The sequence below is a fragment of the Girardinichthys multiradiatus genome, chromosome 10 (genome assembly GCF_021462225.1).
Source record: "Girardinichthys multiradiatus isolate DD_20200921_A chromosome 10, DD_fGirMul_XY1, whole genome shotgun sequence".
Taxonomy (NCBI): Eukaryota; Metazoa; Chordata; class Actinopteri; order Cyprinodontiformes; family Goodeidae; genus Girardinichthys; species Girardinichthys multiradiatus.
The window spans coordinates 3,023,835-3,049,788 of record NC_061803.1 but is presented as its reverse complement, the minus strand read 5'-3'; the positions used below and the strand labels follow the sequence as shown (position 1 = coordinate 3,049,788).

The window sequence follows — 25,954 nt, the reverse complement described above, 5'->3', positions numbered from 1 at the left end:
AATAACTACTGCTCTTAGGCAGAGATGCACAAAGAGGAGATTAAGGTCTATGCGTGTCACTGTGTGCGCACCAGAGGGCTGAGAAGGCAGGCTTGGGCAGATGGTCCACAAAGGTGTTACCACACAGTGAGTGGGCACCGCGATTGATGCATTGCAACATCCAAGAAGGTGGAACATTTGGCTGCTGACCCGCAGTCAGAACTCATTGGTCCTGCCTTCTCCTTATTTAGCTGCAGCGAGAGAGCCGACGGGTGATTTGGTCAGGATAAACACTCTGAACAGCAGTACTTCTCCACCCTGAAGGAAAGCATGCGTGGGGCTGTGTGCTGGAAAAACTTCTTCCTTTTCTCTGCAAGGAGGTCACCATGGTGGTGCAGGCAGGGCAGGATGAGCACACGGAGCCGTGGAGACCAACAGAGGCAACACACAGGGTTACTATTACACTTGGATGGAGAAGATCTGACCCTGAGCCTGTTCTGAGGGGCCTCTGTTAGTGAAGCGACTCCATATGTCTTGATTTCTGCAAATAACATGTAACACGTGTCTCTCATGTTTGTTTGAAGAAATATGGAAACAGAGCAGCCTATAACTTTTATTTTCTCCTTCACCATCACTGCAAGTCGTCTGGTAGAGTTAGAGCTACAAAAATATATTTATGTTTTATACATTTCATAACCAAACAGTCTGTGCTTTCATAACTCCTCAAATAATGACCAGGTGAATCATTTGTGGGCAATAAAGTCAAACTTTCTTTAAAACGTTTGGAAAATGAGATGATTACAAAAAAGCAGTTTGAGAGTTCAAAGACGAACTAATTTCATTTAATGACAAACAGTGTTAGTTATGCACATGAGGTTTTATTACAGACCCAACAGCACTCTTACATCAGCTGGAACATAGAAAATTCATGAGTGAGTGTGATAACCAAAGGCAACATTACAGCAACAAGATAATTGCTTTTTTGGCTCAGGGTGAAGTTAAAACCATCAGTGCTACACAGCAGCTTATAGCTTTAATATCATTATATGTCCACATTTTACATATGGTGCGTTTTTCAGGCTGTTTCATCGAGACAGATTTATCATTTCAGCCTGATTATGTTTTACTGAATAATATCTTTTAATAAACAGCAGTTTTTAGAAGTTAAATAGCATTTTTAATATTGACTGGCGACAGTTTTTAGAGATTACATGTTTTTGTTATTCTACTGTGTAATTACATTCATAAATAAAATGAACAAAGTTTGTTTTGTAAAACTTTATGTTTTTAGGTTATTGGTGCAGATTTCTGTTACTGAATGCATGTATGATGATAGAAGTTATTACGAGACCAAGTCCAGAGCGCCCCCTTATGGATGCATCTGGAATGTCAGCTTTAGTAGTACACACTGATCCACTCGGTAAATTTAAAAAAGAAAACTTCAATATTTTAAGAAAGGTCTACATCTTTTACAGCTTCTAAAACACAACAAGAGAAGCCAATGATTTTCTGCAAAATGGGCAAGTTCCAAAGCTTTAAAGTTATTTTTCTTTGTAGCAGAAAGTATTTAGCACAGCAGCGTTGCCATGTTTTAGAGTCATATAAAACTCTGCAGCAGTTCAACAACTGACCCTCCAACAAATGGTGCTGTTGCAGATAGACAAAGTTTCCAGGGCAGGATTCTAACACAAATTAAAGTAGAAAATGTTTGGTACAACACAAAGTATTTTTGCTTTTACTTTAACAGTAATGGGACCACAAACATTCAGCGACTTTTACTCTAAAACAGGCTTAAACATGGCTAAATACAGCAGCCGTTTAGAAAGAAGAGTGACCCATATCTGGTGCTTGTTGCTCAACCACAAGGTTTCAACCCAAAAGATGTGTCCGCCTTTCTCTCAACAAGGCATTTGTGCAAAACTCATTTCATTAAAATATTGCATGTTTAATCTATAACTAAAAAAATTAACTAAATAAATGTATTTTTGCATTTTTTTAATAAAAACAATTATGTTTGTACTTTTCTTTCTTAGCTATAGTTTGCAGAGAGAATAAAAAATTATTTCCTTGTAAAAATATATCAGTCGAAAGAATTAGACCTAAAAACTCCACAGTGTAATGAATGTTAAACATGAAACAATGGAGACAGTCATCAATATCTGGTGAAAATTTGGAATAGCAGCAATATTAGAAAACCTGGATTTCAATCCTCAATACTTCCATTTCCTACAAACCCCTCAAGCTGCTTTTTACATTGTGGTTAAGTATTTTAATGAATAACGGACATAAATGGTGATAAAAATGCTAAACTCTCACATGTCATTTAAATTAGCTGTATATTATTATCTGAACACTCTTATACTCACTTTGGTTCGGATTCCTGTTTGAACCAGTTGACTGATTAAACCATGATACCTGAAAGGACCCAGTTGGCCTCAGACTAACCAGGTTATTGCAGTTTTTCTGTATATTTTCACCAAACAGATTGTTTCCGGTTTTCAGTTGAATTGTGCAGGATATATAACAGGGCTGTGTAAACCTTGCTGTTCAGTTCTTCCTTTCTAGACTCTATAAACATGCACTGATCCTTCTTTGCATCATCCTCTGAATCAGGATGATTCATGTGGTGATGCACAGCTTTACCTTTATGTGTGCATTTATGTATGTTTTACCAATATGTGTATGAGACCAGATCCAATTTTTGGACAAACTGGAGTTTTAATAAAAAAAAATTTTTTAAATCTCTTTTGAGACAAAATATCTGTCTGTTGGAGTTTGACCTGATCCTGGAAAATCTCAATAAGCTGCGGCTCAATTACCTCTGAAAGTCTAAACCTTTGCAGGCAGGTCCTTTCTCTCTTTTTAACCAAAAACATATTTAGTCTTAGAAAAATCAACATCAACAACTGACACTATTAATAGTTCAAAATGTTTCACAACTTACTTTAGTCCAAAAAGTAGTAAAATGTTTTTGTCATATTTTTAGCAGAAAATTTGACCAAAGGTTAAAAAACTGTTACATTGTCAGTCAGTCATTTTCTACCACTTATTCCATAGTGGGTCGTGGGGGAGCTGGTGCCTATCTCCAGCAGTCTATGGGCAAGAGGCAGGTTCACCCTGGACAGGTCGCCAGTCCATTGCAGGGCAACACACAAACAACCACACACATTCATACACCTAAGGGCAATTTAGAGAGACCAATTAACCTAACAGGCATTTATTTGGACTGAGGGAGGAAGCCGGAGTACCTGGTGAGAACCCATGCATGCACAGGGAGAACATGCAAACTCCATGCAGAAAGACCCCAGGCTGGGAATTGAACCCAGGACCTTCTAGCTGCAAGGCAACAGTGCTACCAACTGCACCACCATGCAGCCCCCTGTTACATAGTTTTATATGGAAATAAATCACCAACTTTGAGATTTAAAAATGAAAAGGCAAAAATTAGAACTTTGAATTTGAAGGTGTTAGTGGAACTTCAGTAGTAGTGTTTTGCTATTTGTGCTGTAGAAAAAGGTCAGATGTATGAGTGCATTGAGCCAAGATGGAGGACCACAAAAACACAAATAATATTTGGAGATTTTACAGGAAACAGAGTCTGAAGGGCTGCACAGAAGAATAGCTGTAAGTTTAAGAAAGACTTGTGAACAGCAGTACCAGTCCCAAACTCACCTCCACAGCCTGACCTCTGTCTGCATGAACCAACACATCAAGTCAGTCATCATCCACCACCAACACGTTCCCACTCAGCTCATACTCAATGGTGCCCCAGTCGAAGATGTTTCCCTTGGGGACTTTATGCCCGTAGTGCCAGGCTTGGATCATGCTCCTGGAAAGCACAAAGTCCCACATGTTCACGTCAGTCATCTCCCCAACAAAGCTCTGTGTGGCCTCCAGTCCTCCCAGGTGTTTGTCCGGGTCCTGGCCCAATAGGATGGTGCCCTTCGGACGGATGCTGTGACCCGGCTTGTAGACCTGGTAGGTGCTGCGTTTGCCTTCCACCCAGAAGGCAGTGAGACCCGTACGAGACTCCCAAGTGAGGCAGAGGCTGCTGCGGAAGGTGCTGAGTGGCGGTAGGTGGAAGAAGACACCGTCGCCACTCAGGTAGAAGGAGACGCGGCCGTCTTTTTCACGCCACACGTTGAGTTCGTCGTAGTCAGCCGTGCGGTAGGCAAACAGGATGATCTGCCGCTCCTCCGGCAGCTCGGTGGCCACACGCATGCAGAGGGTGAAGGCTCTGAGACCCATCTCCTTCTGGGGGATCAGGGCCACGAAGCTGAAGTCCGTCTCATAGGGGAAGACCAGGACTTTCTCACTCAGGCCTGCTGGAGTTCATGAAACCAAAACTTCAATTCAATAAGGTTCTCATGGAGTTTACACAATACTTCTAAGCATTTCTAATGAGGTTCACATTTAGGTTTATAACCAGGTGGATATAAACTGGTGGTGTGATGGTACAAATATTTGTCACTCAAATGACTCTGCACTAAAGCAATCCACACCAAACTAATGCAACAATGAACCACACAGTGGTTTCAGTTTTAGTGGGAGGCAACAGTAAAGCATGGCCATGTAAAACGTTGGTTATAGCAAGTTGTTTGTGTATTTATTGTGTATCTCCATGATATCAGGCATAATTCTTCCTTACTAGTCTTTGGCTTTCCATAGAAGCCTCTGAACCCTTGATAGTTTCATAGTAACCATTTAATACGCGACCAGGCAACACTACACACTAAACACCACTAGATACTTAACAAGTGCCCCCTAGAGTTCAAACAGTGTCATACCGGGTGAATGAATGTTAACATTTTACACACCGTTTGTATTTTCCCATTCGGAGAATTGGTTTTAGTTCTGTCCAGTGTTTTATGTGGCATTGAGACCAAATTAATGAAACAAACACTGTGTTTTTTTTTTACTGGATGTTTCCAAGGCAACATCATAAGAAAAATACTTGGCGTGGTTTTAAGGCAAAGACTGAGTCGAAAGCTGATTATACAGACGAGTGATCCTCTATGCAACCTATATTTAAGGGATAAATAATAATAATAAGGATACTGTTACAAATATTGAGTTAACAAATTCTGCTGTTTGGAGAAAAATCTTCTAAATGTCATCATTAAGCCCCTTAACTTTTATCTGTTCATTACATTTATTTCCAACGCCAGAATTTCCTTCATTTTAAGGATGTTGGATTTATCTGATGACCTCCGGAGATACATTTCTGCCCACACATAAAGAACCATTCCACCAATAACAGTATTAAAAATGTTTACCTTGTGTGGTTAAGGAAGGAGTCAAAGAGACACCAAGCAGAACCGCCATGATCATCACAGTGTTGATGCCCTGCAAAGACACACAGGTCATCCAGATTAGCAACTGAAAACTCATCTATAACTAAACATTATATTAGTAGCCACCGAGTTCACTAAGAAAGAAAAATTATTTTTACCATTTTGAAGCAGTTTGTTCTCCAGCAGCTCAGTCTGTCCCACTCATCAGTAAGAGGAACCCAGTCCTCTTCCCTCCTGGTACAGATTATGATGTAACCTCCTGGAGAGACGTTCTGACAATAGGCTCGGTGTGTGTGGTCCATGTGACTGAGGCTCACATCATTTTATCCGCACATGTACCATGAAGGATGGGTGTTTTCAGACGTTTTGAAAAGACCTGTAATGTACCTCTGGCCCTTACATCCATCCGCTGATCAGGATTTCATCAGGATAAAAGAGGAAAAACAACTTCATTCCAGCATGTCTCAGGTGAATTAGTTTCTTGCTTTGAAACGTTACAGACCAGAAGAAATATTAAAGAAATAAAAGAAATGTATTTTCAAAGATGCACGAGTTGCAGATCAAGAAATCTTTTCAGTTTGATACGTCCTCAGTTTTACTCAATATTCTTGCCCATCGGAAATAAATACTTTTATTAATGCAAACAAAACACTTTGCTGTGTTGTCAGTAAAACTGTTTACAGTTCCCTGTCTGTGTGTCACTACCAGAGGTGGGTAGAGTAACCAACAATTGTACTTAAATAAGAGTAGTATTACTTCAAAATGCTTTTACTCAAGCAGAAGTCAAAAGTATTTTTTTACAAACAAGGACAAGCTGCTACTACAGAACTACAGGCCTATATCAAACCTCCCCTTCATCAGTAAGATTATTGAAAAATCTGTGTTTCAGCAGTTAAACAACTTCCTAACAACAACCAACCGCTTCGATGTCTTCCAGTCAGGCTTCCTGCTCACCACAGTACAGAGACGGCTCTTGTCAAGGTGTTCAATAACATCCGTATAAATGCAGACTGTGGAAGAACCACAGTGCTGGTATTATTGGACCTTAGTGTAGCATTCGACACTGTTGATCACTCCATTTTATTAGAGTACCTGGAAAACTGGGTCGGCCTTTCTGGTACAGCACTCAACTGGTTTAAATCCTACTTGAAGGACAGGGACTTTTTTGTGTCAGTAGGTAACTTTACATCAGAGACACAAAAATCACATGTGGCGTTCCCCAAGGGTCCATCGTAGGGCCCCTTCTATTCAATATCTACATGCTCCCCCTAACTCAGATTTTAATAAACAACAACGTAAGTTATCATAACTATGCAGACGACACACAGCTATACGTTACGATGTCACCAGGTGACCATGAACCCATTCAAGCGCTGGGTAAATGCTTAGAAGAAATCAATGCATGGATGGGCCAAAATTTTCTTCAGCTGAATCAAAACAAAACTGAAGTAATAATCTTTGGACCAAAGGAAGAGCGTTTAAAAGTTAGCACACAGCTTCAGTTAATACAGCTAGAAACCACCAGTCAGGCTGGAAACCTGGGTGTAGTGATGGACTCAGACCTGAACCTTCAGAGGAACATAAAGACAGTAACAAGGTCGGCCTTCTATCACCTAAAAACATCTCCAGGATTAAAGGACTAATGTCTCAGCAGGACCTTGAAAAACTAATTCATGCGTTCATCTTTAGTAGAATTGATTACTGCAACGGTGTCTTCACAGGTCTGCCTAAAAAGTGGATCAGACAGCTGCAGTTGATCCAGAACGCTGCTGCCTGCGTCCTCACTAGAACTAAGAAAGTGGAGCACATCGGCCCGGTTCTAAAGTCCCTACACTGGCTCCCTGTAGCTCAGAGAATAGACTTTAAAATACTTCTGTTAGTCTATAAATCACTGAATGGCTTAGCACCAAAATACATTACAGACTTGTTGTCAGTGGATCAACCACCCAGACCTCTCAGGTCTTCTGGCTCAAATCTACTCTGCAGAATCAGAACCAGAACCAAACATGGAGAAGCAGCTTTTAGTTCTTATGCTCCACTAATCTGGAATAAACTGCCAGAAAACTGGAAAAGGGCCGAAACCCTAAGTTGCTTTAAATCAAGATTAAAAACTTTTTTGTTTAGAGCGGCCTTTGACTGGGCCATCTAAACATTATTAGTTGCGTTTTCAGTCCAGTTTTCCTTTCATTTTCTTATCCATCATTCTATTCTCTTTATTTTCTTTTACTTTTTTAAATTACCTCTGTTGTTTGATTTTATCATTTGATTTGTTTTTCTGTGTCTGTATCTGTGTTTATTTGCTTTGTGATTGTATTGTAATTCTATGTACAGCGCTTTGAGTCTCGTTGCTGAAAACCGCTGTATAAATAAACTTACCTTACCTTACCTTACCTTACAAACATTAATTACCTGTTTCATGTCAAGCCATGGCATATCAATAAGAGCTTGGACTTTCACTAGGCCACTCCAAATTCTTCATTTTGTTTGTTTGAGTGATTCAAAGGTGGACTTAATGGTGTGCTTCGGATCATGGTCCAACTGAAAACCCAAGGTCACAACTGATAGCTGGAGATTTTTCAGGATTTCTTCAGGATTTTCTACTAGAGCAGAGTTCACGGTTCAGAGAATTACACCAAGTCTTCCAGGTCCTGCAGAAGAAAAGCAGGAGATCAAAACCAACACCTTATTGGCTGTTGCTATGACGATGCTGTGTTAGTTTTTCTCCAACAGGAAGGCTATTTTGTGACCTCCTGGATGAGTCGTCTTTGTGGCCTCGGAGGAACGTTGGTAGCCTGATCACTCCTGAGAAGGTTCACCACTGCAGCCGCTCTTAAGGCCAAAACCCCTTCTAACCCCAACAAGTCAAGACTTGTTTCTAATCTGTTGTTGAAGATGCTGTGTTGTTTTTTGAGATCTCAAAGCCTACTTCATGTTGTAGGACAGGTTCTGTTTAGATGATTTCTTGAATCTACAACTGGGCTGCACGGTGGCACAGTTGGTAGCACTGTTGCCTTGCAGCAAGAAGGTCCTGGGTTTGACTCCTTTCTGCACAGAGTTTGCATGTTTTCTCCATGCATGCGCAGGTTCTCACTGGGTACTCCGACTTCCTACCACATTCAATATACATGACTGTGTGGAAAAAAGCAATAACAATAGAAATCTGTATTCAATTCAGTTTTATTTATATATTCGCCAATTCACAACACATGTTGTCTCAAGGCTCTTCACAACAGTCATGTTCATACATTCCAATTAATCCTAATCATTGAACAGTTCAGTCAGATTCAGTTATTTATTCAAATTGGATAAAAAGTTTTTCTGTCTAAGGAAACCCAGCAGATTGCATCCAGTCAGTGACTTGCAGCATTCACTCCTCCAGGATGAGCATGTAGAGACAGTGAAGTCACTGGCGTTGACTTTGCAGCAATCCCTCATACTGAGCATGCATGTAGCGACAGTGGAGAGGAAAAACTCCCTTTTAACAGGAAGAAACCTCCAGCAGAACCAGAACCAGGCTCAGTGTGAGCGGCCATCTGCCACGACCGACTGGGGGTTTGAGAGAACAGAGCAGAGACACAAAGAGAACAAAGAAGCACTGATCCAGGAGTACTTTCTATGGGAAGGAAAAGTAAATGTTAATGGATGTAGCTCCTTTAGTCGTTTCATCTTGAAAGAAAGAACAGATAAACTCTCAGCCAGTTTTCAAGGTTAGAGTCTGAAAGAGACCACATATAATTAGTCACAGTAGAAGCTCAGTCATTTTCCATGTCTAGGAGAGAGAAAGGGTTAAACACTAAAAGACAGGGCTATGTGGATCATCGGTAGAAGGTGAGCATTAAGTTGTTGCCAGCAGAAGCTTGGACGATTCCCCTCTCCAGAAAGGTGTCACAGGTAGACACAGAGTCAGGCCAGGTGTAGCTTCTAGGAAGAGAAAAGAGAGAGAACATAAAGTTAAAAGCTGAAATAACAGCAAATAATGCAAAATTGGAGAGTAGTGTGAGAATGTAGCGAAGAGGGTGAAAGTGGTCATTATGTCCTCCAGCAGCCTAAGCCTATAGCAGCATAACTACACAGAAAGTTTCAGTTCAGATTACAGGTCCTTCTCAAAATATTAGCATATTGTGATAAAGTTCATTATTTTCCATAATGTAATGATGAAAATTTAACATTCATATATTTTAGATTCATTGCACACTAACTGAAATATTTCAGGTCTTTTATTGTCTTAATACGGATGATTTTGGCATACAGCTCATGAAAACCCAAAATTCCTATCTCACAAAATTAGCATATTTCATCCGACCAATAAAAGAAAAGTGTTTTTAATACAAAAAACGTCAACCTTCAAATAATCATGTACAGTTATGCACTCAATACTTGGTCAGGAATCCTTTTGCAGAAATGACTGCTTCAATGCGGCGTGGCATGGAGGCAATCAGCCTGTGGCACTGCTGAGGTCTTATGGAGGCCCAGGATGCTTCGATAGCGGCCTTTAGCTCATCCAGAGTGTTGGGTCTTGAGTCTCTCAACGTTCTCTTCACAATATCCCACAGATTCTCTATGGGGTTCAGGTCAGGAGAGTTGGCAGGCCAATTGAGCACAGTGATACCATGGTCAGTAAACCATTTACCAGTGGTTTTGGCACTGTGAGCAGGTGCCAGGTCGTGCTGAAAAATGAAATCTTCATCTCCATAAAGCTTTTCAGCAGATGGAAGCATGAAATGCTCCAAAATCTCCTGATAGCTAGCTGCATTGACCCTGCCCTTGATAAAACACAGTGGACCAACACCAGCAGCTGACACGGCACCCCAGACCATCACTGACTGTGGGTACTTGACACTGGACTTCTGGCATTTTGGCATTTCCTTCTCCCCAGTCTTCCTCCAGACTCTGGCACCTTGATTTCTGAATGACATGCAGAATTTGCTTTCATCCGAAAAAAGTACTTTGGACCACTGAGCAACAGTCCAGTGCTGCTTCTCTGTAGCCCAGGTCAGGCACTTCTGCTGCTGTTTCTGGTTCAAAAGGGGCTTGACCTGGGGAATGCGGCACCTGTAGCCCATTTCCTGCACACGCCTGTGCACGGTGGCTCTGGATGTTTCTACTCCAGACTCAGTCCACTGCTTCCGCAGGTCCCCCAAGGTCTGGAATCGGCCCTTCTCCACAATCTTCCTCAGGGTCCGGTCACCTCTTCTCGTTGTGCGTTTTCTGCCACACTTTTTCCTTCCCACAGACTTCCCACTGAGGTGCCTTGATACAGCACTCTGGGAACAGCCTATTCGTTCAGAAATTTCTTTCTGTGTCTTACCCTCTTGCTTGAGGGTGTCAATAGTGGCCTTCTGGACAGCAGTCAGGTCAGCAGTCTTACCCATGATTGGGGTTTTGAGTGATGAACCAGGCTGGGAGTTTTAAAGGCCTCAGGAATCTTTTGCAGGTGTTTAGAGTTAACTCGTTGATTCAGATGATTAGGTTCATAGCTCGTTTAGAGACCCTTTTAATGATATGCTAATTTTGTGAGATAGGAATTTTGGGTTTTCATGAGCTGTATGCCAAAATCATCCGTATTAAGACAATAAAAGACCTGAAATATTTCAGTTAGTGTGCAATGAATCTAAAATATATGAATGTTAAATTTTCATCATTACATTATGGAAAATAATGCATTTTATCACAATATGCTAATATTTTGAGAAGGACCTGTATTTAGTTAAACGGCGCTTATTTACAACAATGTCGTCTCAAGGCACCTCACAAAGGGTCCCACTGATGGTCATTGTTATACTAAAAACCACAATGATTGGGATACCTCTCTCTGTCAGATTGATTATAATCATTGGAAAAGAGAAGGGTTCATACATGTAGCAGAAATGGAGGGTGTGTTTGCACCTCAACCATAACTAAGCCGGTTTAGGCTAAACCTGACTCCCCCTTACTCCATCTAACAGGGAGGAAGGTTCCCTCCCTGATAAACTAAGCCACTCTAACTATAAACTTTATCAAAAAGGAAAGTTTTAAGCCTAGCCTTAAAACTTTCCTGTATAGGGGGGCAACCAGCGGCAACATGTATTTCCATTTTAAATGACAAATTGCTTGTTCATTTTTAGTCATTACCACCATTTTCCTGTTTCATATGGACCCTGTTGCTTCCTTAATGTGTAATGTGTGTAATCACATTATTTTACATGAATCGCAAACAGAAAAACACATTACTGGAACTCCATTAGTTAAATAGACGTTAAATAATTTCTCCACTTCATTCTTGCTCAAATAAAAGGTACTGAAGTAGAAGGCAACTGGACCTTCTAGTTTCTTGAAGAAGTTTCCCCTCCCAAAAATCCATCTGGGGAGACGAGTCAAGGATGCAGAGCAAGTTTAGTGTTGGTTTTTTTTTTTATTGTAACAGACTTCTTTCACTCCTCTTTTAAACCACTTGTTGCTCGAAATATGTGCATTGCTGTCTTTAAACAACTGTCCCTTGTCCTTGAGATGTAAATGAACTTCTAATTCTTGACCCGTTGAGTTTCACCTGATCTGCCCAACACAGAAGAGCAAACTAAGGTGGTCTAACATTTGATCTTTCTTACATCTGCCCTGCAGCTCTGACTCATCTGCCCTGGCAGTTTTCCAGCAGTTCACACCTTGGGACATGTGACCGTAACAACTCATGTTGCATCTTTAGGGACATGTTTGGATTGTCAGACATTGAACAGAGGGTAGTACCAGTGACTCTGGTGTCCCAGTTGCCTCATTAGTCACTATAACGGCCTGATACTTCCAACCATGTTGAGAACTGAGGAAGCCCTTTGGATCAGAGGTGAAACGTCTACAAGAAACAAGGGAAGTCCAGTTTCCTTCTACTCAAACATTTTGGGTTAGGTATGAAGCCCTTCGCCACAGCTGAAACTCAACATTTAAAAGGACAGCTTGTATCTGACGAGCATTCACTGCAGTGTTTATGTTAGGAGGTCAGAGGTCAAACACTACAACACACAACCTCTAAGGTAATGATTTAATAGGGACAAAATGAAAACAGAACCAGGCATTCATGTTATCAACATATCTACATTTAATACAGTTTATTAGGCTCTAGGATTTTTCCAGACAAAAAGAAAAACAGAACCCTAACCTGTCGCGAAATAAAATCTGATTAACGGCAGCAAATTATGTACAAAGCCTGCACCCCAGCACAACCACCAGGCCTAAGTCACCACAGACACATTCAGCTGTAAACTACTAAACACTAGATTGAAAACTCCTTTTATTACAGGAAATGCTGGGAATCCAGCATGCAAACACTTGGACTGAGGTACGGATACAGATGGTACTAACTCTTCCAGCATGTTGTTAGATGGCAGATGCTGGGGCAGTGATGCAACTGAACCTCAGATCCTTGTGACAGGGCAACAATTTGTCAAAATCTGCTAAATTCAACCATTCGATCTTCAGGCTTTTGGGAAAGGAGAAGAAAATGTACTTCATGCTTGATGCGAGCGTCCACTTTCATTCCAGGCAGCAGTAGTTATCATCCAGAAACATCATCTGGGAAGAATTCAGACTTCAGCAACAGCCAAATCAGCCAATGTCTCTCATCTCTCAAGTTTAAACATTTAAGCATTCAGTATTCATATCCAGCAATGTGAAATTGTTCTTTTTTAATTTTAAATGCAGCAATTTATTTTCTGTTCCCAGTTCAAGGTTTTTCCTGAAGCCTTTAACTGTTCTGTTAAAAAACATGTCTCCAAACAATGAGGTTTGACCCTTAACCTAAAGACATATTATCCATACATTCAACTTACCTCAATAGTCTGCATCAGGGTGTGATTGATATGCAAAGGAAAAGAGATCTACTCAAGGTTGTACAGTAAGGTGATGGGGACAGGTATGTATGAGGCGCCACCAGCAGGAAGAAAGGGGTGCTTGCTCCCTTTTCCTTCTAGAATCTTAGAAAACTCCTGAACTATCAAGTAAATCTTATTGACAACAGGTTTTTGGCATTTTAGAGACCACTGCGATGAAAAATGAGAAAAATATACTTAGATTAGACAACAAATGAAAGGCCAAGGTCTTCACAGATCCTGACACAAAGATGTCTGTTTCTTTGCTCCATATTTATATTGGAGAAACACTGGACTGTGATGCTTTCAGAAAACTGTGGCTCAGAGAAAGAGCGACACCGAGAAAGAAACCACAGCAGAGTGCACCTGAGAGCACAGTTTCTATCTGAGAACAGACAGACCCAAAACAGCATGGCAGAGAGAAGGATGAAGAGAATATTAGAGTGAACGGGGTCTTGAAGGGAGCAGCAGGCCATTAACACCGAGCCTCAGAGCGGGAAGTTTAACTGCACAAAAACAACAAAACAAAAAGGTAGGGGAGAAGAGGCAGGCCGAGGTGCTTGGCTCCCGTTTGGTAGTCCACAGTGTGGCTTTTTCTGCTTCTCTAAGGTCCGAATCCACGCAAGGAGTGATCTGCTCTCTACAGTCTTGTCTTGTCCAGGCTCTGTGCGTTGTACTGATTGGGAATACAAGCTTGTCTCTTCAGTAGTCCTCCACCCAACCGTTCTCCTGGATGAAGGCGTCGATCACTTCTTTCATCGCTAGGTTGGGGATCAGCTGATCCTGGGTCAGGGGACTCCGTGTGACTGGGTCAAAGTGACCTACCCGCTGCACAGACAAAAAATGAGCAATTCATTGTATTTGCGGGGTAAATATATTTGCATTACATTAAGAGAATATATTATAGGATGACAAAACACCTAAATCTTCTGGGTAACTCAATACTTCATCTTTACATCTGGCATTTATTCTGATTTAATAATCACAGGTTGCTACAGCAGCAGCATAGCAGCACTGTTATTTACGGTTACTTTACTTGTCTGATGCACAGATAAAGTACTTTGCAGAAGTGTTCATACCTCTGGAACCTTTCAACATTTTGTCACAGTCCAATTAAAGCATTAATGAAAGTCAGTGGGATTTTCTGTGGCAGGCTGCCACAAAGTAAAGCATCATTGTGAGGCAGAAGGAAAATCATGCATGGGCTCCGAATCTGTTTACAAATTAGAAATATTAAAAATGTGGCATTGAAACTAAAATAGCTCAAACTGAGTCAGCTTGGATCCAGAAAGTGGACTACAAATTCTGGGTCTTGCCACAGATTCCCAACTGGGTTTAGGTCTGGGCTTTGACTACACCATTCTAACACATGGATTAGTTTAGATGTAAACCATCCCACTGTAGGCCTGGGCGTATGTTTAAGGCTGTTATCTTGCTGGAAGGTGAACCTCAGCCCCAGTCTTAGATCTTCTGCCGCCTCTAACAGGTTTTCATCCAGGATTACCCTGCATACAGCTCCATTCATTTTCCCATCAACTCTGACCAGCTTCATGGTTCAACCTCCTGAAAAGGATCTCCACAGCATAATGCTGCCACTACCATGCTTATTGGTTGGAGTCGTGTATTCAAAGTGAGGTCGCGGTAACATTCATCTACCACAAACTGCAATTGGTATGTAGGCTAAATAGTTAAATTCAGTGCTCATGTTAACAGAGCGCCTTGCTCTCCATGTTCGTTGTGCCCCCTACATGGCTTGTTGTAAACCGCAAACAATGACAAACTTCTTGTCACTCTAGCATGAAGGCCAGATTTGTGGAATGCACGACTAGTTGTCCTGTCCACAGATTTTCCCAACTCAGCTGTGGATCTCTGCAGCAAAGGACTGTTTGGAGTGCTTTCATTGCTGGCTAATGTATTCCAAGTTCTATGAACTTGTGTTTTCATGCTAATATAATATTTAGCCAGTTGGACAAAGTCTCACAGCAGCAGATGCTCACACCGGACACCAATAACATTGATCAAAAGGCTAAAGGTCACAGACTGATGGAAGCACAGGTGAGGAGAAGAGGAAAGAAGAAAACAGGCAAATATCATAACTGATATCACTGATATCGTCAACGCAATATTTACCAATATTATTGCCTTTGCGAGATTTTCTATTATCGTGCCATCCTGATTTATATAGCGCTTTATTACAAACATGTCGTGCTGCACAGCAAGAACAATAAAGGTTATGTCAATAAGATTTAACTTGGAGAGACAATGTCAACAGAAAGGCTACTTGGTGTTACCTGCAGATTATTTCATTAACCAACATGTTTCTTCTGACTGGAAGTAACAATAACATTTTAGAGCAGCCCAGTCACTTGAATCTATTAGAAAGTCTGTGGATGAGAGTTAAAGATTAGGATGATGGCACGGACTCCTTCCGACCTTATAGACTTAGAGGTCATCCCCAGAGATAAATCGTTTAAATAACCAGGGAAAACATGCAGGAAGAAGGGTTTGATTGTTGTAAGGCCAATAGATTCATACTCTTTTTACATTAATTTTGTGTTGTAAGAGACAAACAGCAGACTAAGGGGAATGGTTTATTCAGTGACCTTCTGTCGGTGATGATACACAGCTGACTAACAGCTCCTAGCAGTTAGGGGAGAGTAGTGTTATTCTACACTCTGTAGCACCGGAGAAAACAATGCTTTTACCTGCAAATGCTCCTCGATATCCTTGCGGTCATAGGTGATGCCGCTAGGTGTGATGCAGGGCTCCCGCATCAATTCAAAACTGATTTTCCCACAAAGATAATCTGGGATCTCTCGCTTCTGGTAGAAGAAAAGAGAAAAGAGAGAAATGTGGTGGGAAAAATTTGGATAACATACAGATTATGTGAAAAAAATATATGTTCCTCATTGGTTTTATTAAATCCTCCACTGTAGAACAAAGAGAAGACAAATAACCTAATGACAACAAGTATTCGCAGGAAAGTCAAGAAAAAACAAGAAACTTAGCTAAAAAAGTCTCAACAGTTTCCATAGAAACCATTTGTGTAACAAAAGTATACATAATGTTTTATTGAAGTGATTTCCTGTTGATTAGATAAAAAGAAAATAGTTGTCAATAAGACAGTTTCCCTCAATTCTGTGTGTATGTTTGGCTGCTTGGTGTTTTTTATCTGACTATATGCACCCATCATTACTGTTAACGCTTTACAATCTGGAACCAAAACAATTCTCCATACTCACTTTTCTTTTCTCATCAACTTGAGAGAAGAGCTCTTCCATCTCCATTAAATATTTGTCCTTAGATCACATTATCATAAAATTTGGAAGAAGAAAATCAGACATCAATGCTCGACGTTTTTATTTCCGCATTGTTTTTTAAGCAACATGTTCAAAATAAATAGAAAAGAAACATACATGTTTAGATGCAATCTTTCCAGCGTCGCCTCCATTTTGATTGTCATCTTGTTTCTCTTTGTATTCTTCAAGCTCTCTGCAAAAACACAAAGTTTGAAAGTTTCACCAGCCGTCTAAAAGCAATAACGTGTTATCTTCAGCAATCAGTCGCTCCACACTGCTTCCCAGGCCCACCGTTCCTTCTCAGCCAGGATGAGTTTAGTCAGATAGGCATGAAGCTCATTCTCCTGGTTGATGCGCTTCTCCTCAATGCTGTTCCAGCGTTTTTTCTTGGCAATGCGCAACGCGCTCGGGATGTCATCTCCAAAATTCAGCCTTTGCTCTTTTGCCAGGTTATAAGCTGTGAATTGTAAAATTTTAAAATATTAATTGCAGTACCTGAAGTAAATAAGTACAGGTAGGATACTGGAGCTAATATGTAAAATAAATTGGTATAATGCTTGTGACAGGACCAATAAATGTGACTGAGAAAAGGAAAGATCAGGAAACACTACATGCAGTGACGACGGATCAAGGAAGCTGAGAATTGACACCAAGTAGGAAACCTTCAAAGCAAGATGTGCACCAATTAATCTGCCAGAGATCAGAATAAGTCGATTTTTCTTTGATCGGCTAAGATCAGTGATCCTGGTCAAATACGGGAAAAACATCAAATATTTTTCTCTATTCGTGAAATGCATGAAAACTTAAAATTGACACTATTCTCTTTCAATGAAGGAATCAACTAACTAACACTGAGGCTTCAAAGTATGAGATATTGCATTTATTTAATAGTTATATACAGTACTCAACACTCAGACCACAGGAAATGCAAATATTTAATCCGCAACAGAGGAAACCAGTGCTCAAAATTATGCAACACAAGAAAAGCCCTTTTTGCAAAAATTCACTAAACTTTGTAACAACTTCATCATATTTTAGGAGCTTCTTCTGACCTTTCTGTAGGTTGCCAATAGCCTCGTCGTAGTTCTCCAGCTCCAGGTGACACTGGCCCAGGAAAAAGTGAGCCTTAACTGACTGACTGTCCAGCTCCAACGCGTGCTTACAATCTGCCAGAGCCTTGTCATACTGCTGCAGCTTTACATGGCAGAGGGCCCTGTTGGTGTAGTACACTGCCACGGATGGATTGCGGTTCTGGGGAGAGAATATAACAGACAATGAAAATGCACTACTGGAGATTACAGCATCCTTTCCAACTCTCTTTCAGACAAGCAGCGTCTTCCCAAACTATTATTACCAAGAGCTACACGATATTAGTATGCTATGATGATAGCATTGATAAATACTGAGATGACATTATCAGTTGCAATAAGTCCTGCTTCCACCACTCTCTGTGACGTTGTGCATCTTGGACACGGTGATCTGTGCAGTGAGACTCCAACCACAAGGCTAAATATCATGTTAGCATACAAAGCGTGAATACGTAGAATATATTAGCCAACGATCATTGTATTCTATCTGTTGTGATGTAAATATTGCACACACTCAAAATCTGATGATATATTTACAATATATTGTGCAGTCTTAATAATACCTCATTTTACAGCTACAAACCTCTATGTATTTCATTGGGACTTTGTGTAACAGACCAATTTAAAGTAGCACATAACTGTATGTGATAGTTGTCATTTCATCAACTTTAGCTACACTGTAAACATCTTCCACAAGGTTTGGTAGTTTGTGCATTGTTAGATGTTAGGAAAACTAGAACTGCAACCTCCGCTCTAATTCATTTCAAGAAGGTTGAGATCAGGACTCTGAAGGACAGTCAAGTTTCTCCACACCAAACGTTACACACCTGCAGCCATGGAAGGGTTGGAACAATGGAATCCATTGATTTGCTGGTGGGACACAATACTTTTGGCAATATAGTGTATGTGGAAAATCTATAATGTCACATCTGAACATACCTTACTGATGGTAAGACATGGTGGTGGCTACATTACGCTGTGGGAATGTTTTTCTTCAGCAGGAACAGGAACGCTATTAAAAACTGACAGCAAGAAGGTTTGAGGTAAAAACAGGGCAGTTCTGGAAGAAACCTGCTAATGGATGCAAAACACTTGAGGCTGGGGCGGAGGTTCACTGTCCAGCAGGAAGTACGAGGTACAAAGGAGTGATGGTGTAGAATGGCCCAGACAAAAATCTAACTGGGAATCTTCAACAAGACATGAAAAATTGTGTTCACAGGTACTCTCCATGCAATCTGACCGATCTTGTGCTATTTTACAAAGAAATGTCTGCCTCTAGATACTCAAAGCTGGTAGAGACATACACCCCAAGACTTGGTCATTTTCCTTCAACTTCACCATAATACACTACTTTTTGCTCGTCTATTACATAAAACACATCGGATTTTGTGGTTGTGTTGTGACAAAATGTAAAAAGGTACAAGGAGATCTTTCAGGCACCGTAAATGCACCCAAGGGAAAACCATACTCACGATAGCTTTGCTGTAGCATGAAGCAGCCTCCTGGTACTTGCGGCAGAGGAACAGCCGGTTCCCCTGCTCCTTCAGCTCCTGTGCGGTGGAGCTCTTCTCGGGGCTGCCGGCCATCTTCTCCACCGGCTCCGCGGGGCCCGCCTCGCCCTGCTTCCCAATCCTGTTCCCCGTCTCTCCGGCTGGCTAGATGACAGGTCTCAGAATGTCCTGCCCGTCCGGGATCGCTGGCAGACTGGAGGAAAATAAAAGACACAATGGTGGCTGAGTTAACATTAGCTGCAAAACATCTGCATTGCGTGTCTCTGGGTGCAATGCTGCTCGACAGCACCCACAAGGCGTTAGTTTAATTCGCTGACTGTGCACGCTGATGGAAAACACAGCTAGGAGGCTAGTCTGAATTAACTATTCATATGACGGACATCAGTGGTGACAAAATGAGCAGCACAGCTAGCTAGCCGTCAGAAAATAGCAACACACCCACCGTAACTCTTAATGTTACTTTACACGTGTATAAACGTTAAAATTGTGCTAGCTGTACAAAGCAACCAACCATCTGCGCATTAGCATTTAAAATATCAGTGCTGCTGAAGTTGTCATGACAGAGAGACAGAGCGACATCGCCGCTAACTTTTGTTAACCGCAGACAACACATCTCTGCTATGCTATGCTAGCTAGGCTATAATATCGGTTAACACCAGAGTTCGGCGTGAATTAGCTCACCCGGTTCTAATTACACTGAGATTAATCACAATTTAAGCACCAGGTCATGAGTTTGGATCATTGTCTAGCGTAGAAAAGCAGGCCATAGCCTGGCGTTTAGGCGTTTTTTACCACAACGCCGCTAAGCAAGCTCAGAAAACAGTGACGAGACGAGCTAACGCTAAGTTGGCCTACTGCCGTTTGGGTCCGTTTAAGATCGAGTTTGTTCTGATGATCCACTGGGCCTGGCCCATACCTTTTAGGGTGAATCTTACATTCAGGTGGGGGTGGCTTTATAAATGCTCATATAAAATATTATTCTGGAGATTTCTTTCTTCGAGCTGTCATCCCAGGTTGTTGTTATAGTGACGTCAAACGCTATTCGGCGACGTCAACGGAAGCCGAGAAGACGCGCAGTGAAAAAAAGAAGTTAGAAGTTTTAAAACGTGTTTTCGGGAAGGGACTCCTAAAAATATGTTGTAATTATATATGTACTTTATGATTTTCCCAGAAACCAGTAAAAATAAACTGACGTCTGTTTTTACTTACAAAAGTCTAAATAAATGTTTGCATTTGTGGTTAAAATGGTTCGTGTATAATCTGGTAACTGTTTTCTCATTGGAAACCAGAGATGGAAAAACTAAAAAGAAAATTATATTTGAGACTATTTTTGTTTTTGTTCCTTTTTTGTCGCCATATAACAGATAATAAGAAAGAAAATTACATTTTGTTTGATTTTGTTTCATATCTAATATATTGGAAACAAAATCTCTGCCTCTGCATCAGAGAACAGAAAAAAATAAAATTTTATTCAAATAGATTTCAAATGGATTTTGCAAGTTTGCCTGCTTCTGAAAGCAATGCACCTACAGTAAACAAGCTGAAACCAGAAAAACAATAAATAATTTAAGAAGCCCAACTTCGATTTTTACCCGATGATACATCAGGTATCATTTATAACTGACACCATTTTAAAATTAGGAGTACAACACTGAGCAATCACCAGCAGATGGCGCTCTGAAATCGCTACATATCCATTAGGATCCTTTGGGAAACATCTATAAGGCGTCAGCAGACCGTTTTAAGTCCTCAGGAAGCATCAGAGAAACAAAACCAATAATATTGAGAATTACAGTGAAAATAATGTCATTCATTTATTCTGTGAATGATGCCAAAGAGCCATTCCTGATTTCTCATTAGAAAAAGTTAATTACATTCTTCAGGGATTGGTGGGATTAGATGATAATCAAAAATTTATCACAAATTGTGTCAGATACATGCCACCCACAGAGAGATCTGCAGATAACTCTGACGGGCCTTTATAACAAAAAGATCTTTCAAGTTTAACGATGGAGGAATTAGCAAGACTGTGATTGTGGACAGAGTCACTTTCATCCCAGCCTACGGCGCCTCGTTGAGGGCTCCGCTGTGAGAAGATTAGGAGACATCCCCTGAGCAAACACACAGATAAATCTGTGAATGGTGGGGGTCCTCTGCTGTCCAGCAGCGCTGTGTCCCCAGCTGTGTTTACCTATAACCACCAGTTTGGTCTGCTGGTCCCCCACACACACACCCTTCTAAACTAATCTGTTAGTCCCAAGAACACAAGGATCTTTGCTTTTTGGTGTAAATGGGGTGGAAACATTATTAAAAACCCACGTCTGCAGCTCACAAAATTTCCAAAAGTTTCTTCAGCCACGGTTCCAAGCGAGCTAAATTGGGATTATAGATGTTATGTTGCTTAATGAACTTTTGGTTTTCACAATATTAGATGCAGATATTATTTTTTAACATGTGTATAAGGTTATGTGCCAGAGACTCTCGGAAACACCAGAACGTAGTCAAACCTCCATAATTTCAGTGCATTTTCTGCAAGACAATAAGGAGTTTATAAAACAGAGCGACTGCAGACAAACCATAATCATAACAGAAACAAACATTTAATGCAACCATGACCCTGAAAAGTACTTTTTCATGTTGCTTACATTTAAACTTCCCTCTGTCTTTAACTCTTCCCAACCGGCACCCCTAACGGCTGCACCGGCTGGCCGAGTTTCCAGTAACCTTGGCAACCTGACTCGGAAGTTGCCCTATTCCTTTGGCACAGCTAAAAAGCTGCCACTTCCTGATTGAGGTCTGCACATTGCTAAGTGCCAAAAAGTGTCATGGCAGAAGAAAAAGGGTGAACACGCTCTTCTTAGCTTTGACGGAAACCTCAGGCCTAAAAGGATAACACAAAGGCTGAGTCTCCACAATGACTGCCTTTTATTTGGACTGTTTGCTCATTTTGAAAAGGGAGAATGTTTAAAAGACTTGTTGCAGTTTGTTCAAGTGGGTCTGAATGGGACATTTTCAAAGTAATGAAATATACAGTGTTTTGTTAAATCATTAATACCTTAAACCTTTTCATAGATTGTTACAAACACAAACTTCAATATATTATGTAACAGACCAACACAAAGCAGTGCTTAATTGCGAAAAAAAATGCTAGAATGTTAATTTCTGACAAATATACATCTGAAAAGTGTGGTCTTCCCACAGATTCTTAATTGGTTTTAGGTCTGGACTTTGACTAGGACATTCTAACACATGAATATGCATGGATCTGTACAAGTCAGTTGTAACTCTTAATGTATTTTTAGGGCAGGGATCTGCAACCTTTCCAATCCAAAGAGCCATATTTGCCCTCAGTCCAGCTAAATAAAACTTGCAAATTTGCTGCAAATGTTAAATGACCTTTGTTGTAATTTTTAAACAACCAATATTCTTTCTATTTTTAGCTTTAAAATAAACAGAAACACTAAACGTCTGGAAAAAGAGGATGGATATATTTTTTTCTATGGGCTGTTGATATTTGTGGACAATTAAGTAAAAATACATAAATAGATCAAAGGAGATATTACAGCTACTTTTAGTTTCATTCTGTTGTGGAAATTAAATACAATTATTCCACAAAAACATGAAAAGCTGCTAAAACCTGCCTTTATTTTTATATCTATATTTAATTATTTAATTAGTTATTTACCATTTAAGTTATTGGGAGCCATTATGGAGCACAGCTAGCAGTTGTCTTTGGATTCTTCACCTGAGCTGTAGATCTCTGCAGCTCATCTAGAGTTACCTGCTTTCCTGATCATTGCTCTTCTTGCCCAGCCTCGTCAGTTTAGGTGGACGTCCATCCTCTCCATCTTCAGATGACGGATTGAACAGAGCTCTGTGAGATGTTTGTCCACAACGTTCTCCCTGACCTGTCTGCTGTGTTCCTTCGTCTTCATGATGCTGTTTGTTCAGAGGGCAGCTGGGTTGCACGAGATGTTTAGGGGTATCAGAGTAAAAACAGAAAACAAATGTTCAGTCCACCTAATAAATATATGTTACTCTGTTGGTCTGTCATATAAAATCAGAATAAATTACACTAAAGTTTGTTGTTAAAAAGACAATACGTCAAAGAGAATAGATATTTCTGAAAGGCACTATAAGCGAATAAAAATGGACATGATGGACATAAGTCTGGGCCTTCCATGTGCCAGAGGCCTGTTATTAAGATAAATTGTTTGGTTATTAAAAATGCCTGACTGAACGCCCAAATGTTCAACCTGCAAACATCTACCTGCTTCAGAACAAAACTAGGCAGCTAGTTAAGGTGACCTCTTGGGTTAAGCGTTAAATGGGGGTCACGCTGATGCCACCCAATAGAGGCAAGAAGAGAGAGCAGAGATACCTAAAGGTCAAAGGTCACCAAACATGCGCCGTAGCTCTGATTAAAGTTCCTGAAAAAGGGAGGGGAACACCTCACCCTTCAAAGGATGGATCCACCACCTTAAATAAGACCCACAGATATACTTATAGGGGGAAACTTTAGAGAGGTGTTCATCCAGCACAGTTAAAAAAACACCTAAAACATATATAAATATATTTCCATATATTTATTTATTTTTAAGTCATTTTTTTATTTGTTTGTGTTTTTTATGGATGAATTTTATTTCCTGGAACAGACGAGAAAATGAACATTTAGCTTCTTACATAATGTTTAATCATTCAGTATGATTTATTTTCCCTTTTTTGCATCAACCTAACAAAGATTATTTCATATTTAATGCATAAAGTTAAACTGAAAACATTTACCAAATATAAAGAATTATTGCGCACTCTTTTATTTGTAATTTACAAAATCTCCAAACAAATGAAGAAAGAAAAGCTTGAGTAAACTGATATCCAAGAGTTTGTTATAGAAACATGCTGTGTTGGTCCAAAAATCCTTCACACCCTGGGGGGGTTAACAGCTGACTGGCTGGAACACCCCCGCTTCCTCAACGCCCTGAGCAGCAAAGATGGATGTAAGAAGGCCGAGGGTGGAGGGAGGCAGCTGCTGAGTGGCTCATATCTGTGGCAGCGGAGACGTTTTACAATGGGAGCTGAGGTTTTGGAGGGAAACCAAAACTCATGAGCTCAACAGATGAAGAAGGAACAGACCCATGTTTTACCTCATCTAGATTAATATTCACTAAAGGCCTCCATCAGATTTTATTATAAAAGTCAGACCAACAGGTGTTTAAAAATATATTTGGCATCTTAGTGCACAAATGTTGTTACGCACTTATTTAATTTTGGAGAAAAGTTGATTCCACTAATAATTTTACAACTTTAAAAAAATAATCTAAAGAAATCTCCACAGGAGAGAGGAGTAATTTAAGCAGCAGGGCATCAAGAAGTTACTTTCCCTCCATCGGTGTTGATGTCCCCTTCCCCCTTCTACGCTGTGCAGTTCCCCCGCTATAACTCTACAAATGTCCCCTCAGGTCATGCTCCTCAGGGTCACCAAACTCCACCCTGCTCCATCCCCCCAGACCTCCCGAACTCAATTCAAGAGAGTAAAAGGAGACATAATGAGCTGAGGAGCAGTCGTGTGCACAGTGTGTGTATGTGTGTGTGTGTGCTGTCCAGACACAGTTTGTTTTACGCCTGTGTGCACATGTTTATGTGTTTATGTGTCCGTCTGGTTATTGTTTATGTTCCTGGACACTAAACTGTCACATTACCTGGACGTGTCCTCATAACATGACAAGAAACAAGCAGGTTCTTAGGGAAATGCTGAGAAAATATTGAGGTGCAAGTTGCAGTTATGCTTTAAGTTAATGTTCAGTTGGTCTCTGGAGTTAAAAATGTGCAACGTTCTTTGTAACGTAGAAGAAAACCCTTGCTGGTTCCATAGGTTTTAAGAGGGAAGTATAAGCCCTGCATGGCATCGCATGTACTTAATTAAACCATAATCAATGAGTGTGACCCCCTCGCTAAATGCTGGAGTTTTGACAAGGCAAAAACAAGATTTTATTCTAAAGTCAAGATAAAATAAAAATTTGAGTTTCCAAATAAGAAATATAGAAAGTAGGACTACACTGTTGTTTAAACCCATTTGGACCTTTTGTCATCATGAGAACAAAACAGATTCCTACACATTAATAGTTATGAGTTCACAACATTCTTGTGTTTCAACTGGTTTACAATAGTTGGATCTTAAATAAGACGCCTACAGGGAATCTTAGCTGTAGTTTTTCCCCTTTCTTGTAAAGCTCAGCAGCACCTATTGTTAAATTACAAACTCATCAAACCTGCATGTCGGGGTTTTTCTTTTCTTCTGCACAGCAGCTCAGAACTTTGAAAAGCCTAAGAAAACCGAAGGTAAAACCAAGCAAGTCAATGCAGTTCATCAGCAGGAGCTTTCAAGGTCCAAGGTTTTAGCAGCGAGTGTTACAATAAGAACAGATGCAGAGCCAGCCTGAGGAATATGCAAACCAAGCCGTTGCTTACCAAGCCTAGTCTCACTATAAATGCTTGAATTTTAACACAGATCATAGACCTAAAGGTTTTATATTTGTTTATTGAAAATGAAATAACTCTTATGTTTCATTTGACGGTTTCAGCAAAAATAAACAAAAATATTTTAAATTGTTTAAAGCCCACCTAATTAAATTTGGCCCCAAATCAAATTCTGCTTGAGGCCCCATTCAGCCTTAGGCCAGCTCTGCACAGAGAGTTAGTTTCCTGAAGCAAGTCGAAGTATTTTTCACTCAAAGTCAAAGAGAACTAGAAACTATCAGCCAAACATGCCTGATTAGGACCTCAAGGTTTCACCCAGGTGAAAAATCAGAAAACAGCCATAAGTATCCGATCTTCTTAGAGCCAGTGGTTCTAACGTTTTTAACTTAAAGTTTAATTTATTTTTCCCTTTGGCAAAGACTAATCCATATTTGGACCGTTCAGCTACGACAGTTTTTGCTTTACTTTGGA

The 25,954-nt window shown here is 40.4% G+C and overlaps 2 protein-coding genes across 4 annotated transcripts; both read right to left on the bottom strand.

Annotated features, from left to right (window-relative positions):
* Window positions 1–3,240: 3,240 nt before the first annotated feature.
* crp1 (C-reactive protein 1) lies at window positions 3,241–5,559 on the bottom strand. 2 transcript variants are annotated; one of them, XM_047377570.1, is made up of 3 exons: window positions 5,432–5,559; window positions 5,256–5,325; window positions 3,241–4,304 (listed from the first exon to the last, which is right to left on the bottom strand). In XM_047377570.1, the coding sequence occupies exons 1-3, from the start codon at window positions 5,432–5,434 to the stop codon at window positions 3,694–3,696; spliced, it is 684 nt and encodes a 227-aa protein (XP_047233526.1). In that variant the 5' UTR covers window positions 5,435–5,559; the 3' UTR covers window positions 3,241–3,693. The 2 variants fall into 2 exon arrangements, with proteins under 2 accessions (XP_047233526.1, XP_047233527.1); XM_047377571.1 differs by having other exon boundaries at window positions 3,241–4,301.
* Window positions 5,560–12,271: 6,712 nt separating this feature from the next.
* stub1 (STIP1 homology and U-Box containing protein 1) lies at window positions 12,272–20,072 on the bottom strand. 2 transcript variants are annotated; one of them, XM_047377969.1, is made up of 8 exons: window positions 19,923–20,072; window positions 18,968–19,199; window positions 17,460–17,658; window positions 16,699–16,864; window positions 16,525–16,600; window positions 16,351–16,407; window positions 15,814–15,930; window positions 12,272–13,936 (listed from the first exon to the last, which is right to left on the bottom strand). In XM_047377969.1, exons 2-8 carry the CDS (start codon window positions 19,079–19,081, stop codon window positions 13,811–13,813), a joined length of 855 nt encoding a protein of 284 aa, XP_047233925.1. In that variant the 5' UTR covers window positions 19,082–19,199; window positions 19,923–20,072; the 3' UTR covers window positions 12,272–13,810. The 2 variants fall into 2 exon arrangements, with proteins under 2 accessions (XP_047233925.1, XP_047233926.1); XM_047377970.1 differs by having other exon boundaries at window positions 19,942–20,057.
* Window positions 20,073–25,954: the final 5,882 nt, after the last annotated feature.